The sequence below is a fragment of the Pseudorasbora parva genome, unplaced genomic scaffold (assembly GCF_024679245.1).
Source record: "Pseudorasbora parva isolate DD20220531a unplaced genomic scaffold, ASM2467924v1 scaffold_89, whole genome shotgun sequence".
NCBI classification, from domain to species: domain Eukaryota; kingdom Metazoa; phylum Chordata; class Actinopteri; order Cypriniformes; family Gobionidae; genus Pseudorasbora; species Pseudorasbora parva.
Genome location: NW_027125123.1, coordinates 2,252 through 10,695, shown reverse-complemented (window position 1 = coordinate 10,695; position 8,444 = coordinate 2,252). Strand labels below are relative to the sequence as shown.

The following is an 8,444-nucleotide window of genomic DNA, read 5'->3' as shown; positions in this document are numbered from 1 at the left end:
AAAAGTAATTGTCTTGTTTTGGGAAAAAGTAACTCAAAATGAAGAGAATTTTTGCTTAAAATCAGATCTGCCAATGGGGTGAGAAAAACAGGAAACAAGATTATTTTTCTCAGCCCATTGGCAGATTATTTATCTTATTTTAAGCAAAAACTCTCTTCATTTTGAGTTATTTTTTCCCAAAACAAGACAATAATTCGTACTTGTCCAGTAAATGTTTCTGAATGTAAGAATTCTTGGATATTTTGACTAAGACAAAAATACTAAGTAAGAAAAGCATTTTTTGCAAAAAGGTTCTTTAAAGAACCATTTTTTTTCTTCTATCCATTTTATAGAATTTTTTATAGAATTATTTTTATCTAAAGAGTCTTTTGTGCAATTGAAAGCTTGTTTAGATATATTAAAGGTTCTTCATGGATCCACACACCCTGCCAAAGAACCATTTAAGAACCTTTATTTTTAAGAGTGTAATAAAAATGACACAGAAACTGGTGAATGTTCATGAGAAGCTGGAGTCATTAGTGCGGTGATCAGAATAATTGAGGATCTGTCAGTGCATTAATTGGCATCAGATCGCCCTCGTTAGCCTGGCCCACTTCAGACTCTCTCTCTGTGTTAATTAACCTCAAACCTGAGGGTCTCCCGCTGAACCCCGCTGACCCCCTTTGACTCCCACTGAACCCTGCTGACTCCATCTGACTCCTGCTCACTCCCGCTGACCTCCGCTGACTCCCGCTGACCCCCTCTGACTCCCGCTGACCCCCGCTGACTCCCGCTGACCCCCTCTGACTCCCGCTGACCCCGCTGACTCTCGCTGACTCCCTCTGACTCCCGCTGACTCCCGCTGACTCCCGCTGACCCCGCTGACTCTCGCTGACCCCCTCCGACTCCCGCTGACCCCCTCTGACTCCCGCTGACCCCGCTGACTCCTGCCGACTCCCGCTGACCCTGCTGACCCCCTCTGACTCCCACTGACCCCGCTGACCCCCTCTGACTCTCGCTGACCCCCTCTGACTCCCGCTGACTCCCACTGACCCCGCTGACCCCCGCTGACCCCCTCTGACTCTCGCTGACCCCCTCTGACTCCCGCTGACTCCCACTGAACCCTGCTGACTCCCGCTGACCCCCGCTGACCCCCGCTGACCCCCTCTGACTCCCGCTGACCCCGCTGACTCTCGTTGACTCCCTCTGACTCCCGCTGACCCCGCTGACTCTCGCTGACCCCCTTCGACTCCCGCTGACCCCGCTGACCCCCTCTGACTCCCGCCGACTCCCGCTGACCCTGCTGACCCCCTCTGACTCCCACTGACCCCGCTGACCCCCTCTGACTCTCGCTGACCCCCTCTGACTCTCGCTGACTCCCACTGACCCCGCTGACCCCCTCTGACTCCCGCTGACCCGGCTGACTCTCGCTGACCCCCTCCGACTCCCGCTGACCCTGCTGACCCCCTCTGACCCCCTCTGACCCTGCTGACCCCCTCTGACTCCCGCTGACCCCCGCTGACCCCCGCTGACTTCTGCTGACCCCGCTGACTTCCGCTGACCCCGCTGACCCCCCCTGACGCTCGCTGACCCCCTCTGACTCCCGCTGACCCCCGCTGACTTCTGCTGACCCCGCTGACTCCCGCTGACTCCCGCGGACACCCGCTGACCCCCTCTGACTCCCGCTGACCTCCTCTGACTCCCGCTGACCCCCGCTGACCCCCTTTGACTCCCACTGACCCCCGCTGACTCCCGCTGACACCAGCTGACCCCCTCTGACTCCCACTGACCCCCACTGACTCCCGCTGACCCCCTCTGACTCCCACTGACCCCCGCTGACCGCACTGACTCCCGCTGACACCCGCTGACACCCGCTGACCCCCTCTGACTCCCGCTGACCCCCACTGACCCCCGCTGACTCCCGCTGACCCCCTCTGACTCCCACTGACCCCCGCTGACCCCGCTGACTCCCGCTGACACCCGCTGACCCCCTCTGACTCCCGCTGACCCCCACTGACGCCCGCTGACTCCCGCTGACCCCCTCTGACCCCCGCTGACCCCGCTGACTCCCGCTGACACCCGCTGACCCCCTCTGACTCCCGCTGAACCCCTCTGACCCCCCCATGAACCCCCCATGACCCCCGCTCTTCTTCAGGTGTCCATGGCTGGTGAAATGGCCATATCCGTACACCCACTGACCCCCGCTGACCCCGCTGAACCCCTCTGACCCCCCCATGAACCCCCCATGACCCCCACTCTTCTTCAGGTGTCCATGGCTCTCCATTGCTGGTGAAATAGCCGTATCCGCTCAGGCTGTTTACAGAGAGTGATCGTCATGAATAAACCAAAGGCATCTGATGCCATGAGTTACCTGCTCGCTCTCACCCCACCAATAACCTTTAATATTTCATATCTGGCTCTGATCTGTGCGGAGAGCTCCTCAAAGACACGGAGACAGGATTATTTTTGTACCTGTTCAAACACGCTGCGATCAATTATTCAGCGTGTTGGTCTGCTTTTACCTCGCCGCTGAAAATGCACCTACAACCTCTGACAAAAAGGAGACACGAAATCTCGCCTCAGGGAAGAGAAAACACGAAACCGACGAGAAGAAAACAAGCACGCCACTTCTCGCAACCTGCGCGGGCTGCCTTCATTTATAATTCATGAGCTGTGCTCTCACAAAATGGATCATGATACACTCGTACAAGTATCCCGCGCAGACATAACCTGATATGACAAGGCTCTGACCCTCTTCTCCGCCAAGTCTGGTATTTTTAGCCGGGATTAAAAAATGTACAAGCTTTCCTTTTTTTTTAGAGAGAGAGAGAGAGAGAGAGAGAGAGAGAGAGAGAGAGAGAGAGAGACAGAGATGCACAATTCTCCGCCGGCCCGCCTCACCTGCTCCTGAAACGGGGTCAGAAGGTCAAACTTAAAGGGTTAGTTCACCCAAACATAATATATATATATATATATGTCATTAACTCCTCTCCCTAATGTCGCTCCACACCCGTAAGACCTCCGTTCATCTTCACACACAGTTTAAGATATTTTATATTTAGTCCGAGAGCGTATGCAAGTGTATGCACACTATACTGTCCATGTCCAGATAGGGAATAAAAACATCATCACAGTAGTCCATATGAGACATCAGTGGGTTAATTAGAGTCTCTTGAAGCATCCAAAATACATTTGGGTCCAAAAATAACAAAAACTACGACTTTATTCAGCATTTAGTGAACAACACTGAACCACAATTTTCTCATAAATAATAATAATAATAATAATAATAATAATAATAATAATAATAATAATAATAATAATATACACAATATTTTTAATGATCACCTTTTTTGTGAAAATTACAAAATCCATGATTCATTTTCTACAGTGTAGTCACTCCTCAACCCTGCATACACTGCAAAAAATACTTTTCTTAGTAAAATATCTTTCTAGTCAAAATATCAAAACATTCTTACATTCAAAAACATTTACTAGACAAGTAAAAATTATTGTCTTGTTTTGGGAAAAATATACTCAAAATTCTGAGAGTTTTTGCTTAAAATAAGATAAATAATCTGCCAATGGGGTGAGAAAAATAATCTTAATTCAAACAGAAAACAAGATTATTTTTTCTGTTTTCTATCTATCTATCTATCTATCTATCTATCTATCTATCTATCTATCTATCTATCTATCTATCTATCTATCTATCTATCTATCTATCTATCTATCTATCTATCTATCTATCTATCTATCATGGAGCAGCTGGAGTTTGTTTATTAAGCGAGCAGGGCAACCACCCAGTAGAGCATTACTGTGCCATAGTTTAGATTTATTTTTAAGAATATATATCTGAAACTAGTGTTCTGCTGATGGAGGTGTGTGTAAAAGCTGTGGATGGAGACCGAATCCTGGAAGCTCTTCATTTGGACCTAATCAGGAAAGAGTGTGCCGAGATGAAAGATCATCAGGGAGAACACACATGTTCAAATCAACACCATTACTCTCTTCACATTCAATAATCTCACAGCCCACCACGTACGTACGGCTATGAGGAGCTGAACTTTTATCTTTCTTCATAAAAGTTCATTATGCTAATGAGAGAGATGCTTTATCTCACTAATACTCATGGGTTCTCTAATTCTCTGATTCACTGATTCACTGATTCTCTGATTCACTGATTCTCTGATTCACTGATTCTCTGATTCACTGATTCTCTGATTCTCTGATTCACTGATTCACTGATTCTCTGATTCTCTGATTCTCTGATTCACTGATTCTCTGATTCACTGATTCTCTGATTCACGGATTCTCTGATTCACAGATTCTCTGATTTACTGATTCTCTGATTCACTGATTCACTGATTCTCTGATTCACTGATTCTCTGATTCACTAACTCACTCACTCTCTTTTACTGATGTTCTGATTCACAGATTATCTGATTCACTTATTCAATGAATCACTCTTTTCCTGGCTACGTTTTTGATAATTTTCACAAAAGTTTAATTTTGAGGAGGGTAAATGACCCTTATATGCTCTGAAGTCATTAAAAGGGCCGGCTCGTGCAATCACTGCCACGGTTTCTGAGACTTGAGATCCTTTACCACAGTGAATAATGTCATGGATTATTGTGCTAACAGGAGCTAATGAGGGAGCAGAAGTGAAGCTCTTCTGGACTCTCAGCCTAATTAAATCATCCAGACCAGAAGGAGAAGAGCTTTGAGCTGGACCATCCTGAAGCGCCGCCTCGCTGGACAACACACTCACGGCCTTCATGTGCTGAGAGAATTACCAGCTGATAATGAGACACACACACACACACACACACACACACACACAGAGAGAGAGGGGCGGCCAGGGGCGAGCGAGAGAGAAAGAGGTTAGATGCAAAAGCACCTGAAGCGAATGCAATTTTTATTAATTCCTGTCTAAAACAAGGCATTCAGGAGTAAAATAACAGAGCAAATGACAAGAACAATTACTCAAGCTATTCTTCTCCTCTTGAAATCTGTGTGTGTGTGTGTGTGTGCGTATATGTGAGGACACAAATGTGTATAATGCCATGGGTATGACACAGGTATTATAGGAGAGGGTGAAATATGAGGACATTACCCATGGCCCCACTTTACAAAAGGCTTATAAATCACACAGGAGGAGTTTTTATGAGAAAGGAAAAATGCAGAATGTTTCCTGTGATGGGTAGGTTTAGGGGCAGTGTGTGAGTGTGTGTGTGTGTGTGTGTGTGTGTGTGTGTGTGTGTGTGTGTGTGTGTGTGTGTGTGTGTGTGTGTGTGTGTGTGTGTGTGTGTGTGTGTGTGTGTGTGAAAATAAAGATTCAAACAGTTATGAATCAGCGAATTGATTCATAATTCGGATCGCCAATGTCACTTGATTTCATCAGTTTGACACGCGATCCAAATCTTGAATGCTCAAAATCTCTCAAATCTCTGACGAACGGTTCATCATACTACAGTCGCTTTGAGCTTCTCTGGATCAAGCGGATCAACATCTTCTCATGCTTCATGTGCTGCAGTTTAAGACGAGATTTAAGACGAATTATCATAAACTCACACACGCTGTGAAGGTGCTTCAATCAAACCATCCCATCACAGAACATCTGCAGCCACACACTCACCGAACGCACATCTGGGGCACTTTAAAGATGTTTACTCATATATAATTAACTAACGGTTCCATTGTTTTAACTTTAATGTATCAGTCATTTTCTTTTTGTCATTTTTATATTTTTTATGTCTATACAGTTCAGATCATTTTTCTTTAGTGCACCAACTTAAAGTAAAGGGTTAGTTCAGTCTGTCATTAACTCCTCTCCCTAATGTCGCTCCACACCCGTAAGACCTCCGTTCATCTTCACACACAGTTTAAGATATTTTATATTTAGTCCGAGAGCGTATGCAAGTGTATGCACACTATACTGTCCATGTCCAGATAGGGAATAAAAACATCATCACAGTAGTCCATATGAGACATCAGTGGGTTAATTAGAGTCTCTTGAAGCATCCAAAATACATTTGGGTCCAAAAATAACAAAAACTACGACTTTATTCAGCATTGGCTTCTCTTCCGCGTTTGTGTTCAATCGTCAAATAAAGATTCGGATGCTTATGAATCAGCGAATCGATTCATGATTCGGATCGCGTGTCAAACTGCTGAAATCACGACACATTGGCGATCCGAATCATGAATCAATCCGCTGATTCATAACTGTTTGAATCTTTATTTGAGGATTAAAAACAAACACGGAAGAGAAGACAATGCTGAATAAAGTCGTACACTCAAAAAAGTTATTCAGGCGTTTGTGTGTGTGTGTGTGTGCATGTGTGTGTGTGTGTGTGTGTGTGTGTATGTGTGTGTGTGTGTGTGTGTGTGTGTGTGTGTGTGTGTGTGTGTGTGTGTGTGTGTGTGTGTGTGTGTGTGTGTGTGTGTGTGTGTGTGTGTTTAGGCTGTGGGCACTTATATACAAATTAATTGGATGGAATTTCTGCTCTCAATTCAATATTTTTATTTTGTCCAATGAGATAATTTTGCATTTTATTTAAAAAAAATATCCTTGTTGTTATTTATTTATTTATGCTTGTTGTTAAAGACAAATTAAATTGATAACAGTGTTCACCTTACATAATAAATGTTTATAAATTTAACATAACATAATTAAATAAACGGCACATATAAATATTATGTAACAGTGACAAATTCAAATTGTGCCAGCTTTACTTGAATTGTTTTGTTCTTGTACAGTAACTAAATTATTATTTGTAAAAATTGCTTAATATAGTTGTTACCACTTACCACATATTGTTTAAAGTAAATTCAACAAGTCCTTTTTTGGTGAACTTACCCTTTAAACCAAATGTTTAATGTTGCATTGATTTGAATGTTTTTAGCCTAAGTTCTCATGTCTCATGTTCAGTCAGTTGTTTAGGTATTTGTAACTTTTTATTCATAATTCTGACCTGAAATTTTGAGCTGTAATATCGCAGTTGCGAGGTATGAAGTACAATTTTGATGGGAAGATGTTTTTTCTAAGAATTGCGACTTTATGACACACTTATTACTCGCCTTATTACACATATTGTGAGTTTAAATCTTGCAATTGTGAAAAAAATAAAATCTGAATTTTGAGACAAAAAGCCACAATTATTGAATGTTTTTGAATGCATTACAAAGTAAATAATTTCTGTAATTTAATCACAGTTACTTCTGATGTAATTGCATTAAATTATATATTAAACAATATAGGATTAAACATCAACATGTAACATATGTTAAAATGTTTCTCTCCCTTTAAATACTTTGGCCAGTTTAAAAAATAATTCAAGCAATTTTTATAGTTATTTGGAAGAATTAAAGGAGCAGGTTTCAGTCTATCCTTGTGTTCTTCAACTTTGATTCAGGATTCATAAAGTAATTAGTATAAGAATATTTTTTTTAGCATGAGTAATTAGTACCAGTAATCTAATTACACTGTTGAGATGTAATTAGTAGCTAGTAATTAATTACGTTGAGAGGAACAGACCCAACACTGTTTAAAGATACTAGCCCTGATCACGAGGAACTGTTTGATGGAAAGAGCTGCAGGATTATTTCTCCAACATTTCTCCGTTGTGTTTCGGATGACCGACGGTGAGTAAAGCAGGTCAGAACTGAGCTGAGAAGCTGTTGAGTCCACACTGCAAAACATGCTCTTCTTACTCGGTCATTCAGTCTTGTTTCCTGTCTAAATATCTAACAATTCTTACATTAAGAAACATTTACTAGACAAGCAAAAGTAATTGTCTTGTTTTTGGAATAACTCAAAATGAAGAGAGTTTTACTTAAAATAAGATAAATAATCTGCCAATGGAGTAAGAAAAATAATCTTATTGATTATTTTTCTCACCCATTGGCAGATTATTTATCTCCCGATAAACCGGCAGGGCCTCGCCTTTCTTGAGTCCACTTCTTTACTCTCTCTGCTACCACAAGCAGAAGAAGTGAAGCCCACTGCTCTCCTTTTCCAATCTGTTCAGTCAGACAGCCCTAACCAGACATAATAATCAACAGGTGCATAAGAATATAAATATACAGTTGTAAAGATAATTAAAAATAATAAAATGATGATAACCAAAGATAAGAACAAGAAGTTATAAAGACTGTCCGGCTTTGGCATGGATGTCACCGGCCATCAAATTAATCACACAAGGCGAGCGAGCGGAACGAGAATCTGAGAAAGATCGTCGGGCATTCACTCCAAATGCAAGAGAAAGAATGTGCTAAACAAAAGTGATATTTTTTACATTGCACTGTAACGTTATTGTCCTGGAAAAAAGTTAATATTGATTAACTCCATGACTGACTATAGGGTTTGGTTGAGGGTTAGTCGCATGTTATATATTTTTAGTTAAAATAAAGTGTTACCAAAGAGAGTTTATCACTATAATACAATATACTCAGCCACAACA

The 8,444-nt window shown here is 42.6% G+C and overlaps 1 protein-coding gene across 1 annotated transcript; it reads right to left on the bottom strand.

The window, feature by feature from the left end:
- Positions 1 to 703: 703 nt before the first annotated feature.
- Positions 704 to 2,263, bottom strand: LOC137068548 (uncharacterized transmembrane protein DDB_G0289901-like). Its single transcript, XM_067437360.1, has one exon. It carries the CDS (start codon positions 2,261 to 2,263, stop codon positions 704 to 706), a length of 1,560 nt encoding a protein of 519 aa, XP_067293461.1.
- Positions 2,264 to 8,444: the final 6,181 nt, after the last annotated feature.

What these genes read in the sequence shown, in the direction of transcription:
- LOC137068548 (XM_067437360.1), bottom strand. Translation starts at nt 2,263, where the DNA reads ATGGAGAGCCATGGACACCTGAAGAAGAGTGGGGGTCATGGGGGGTTC.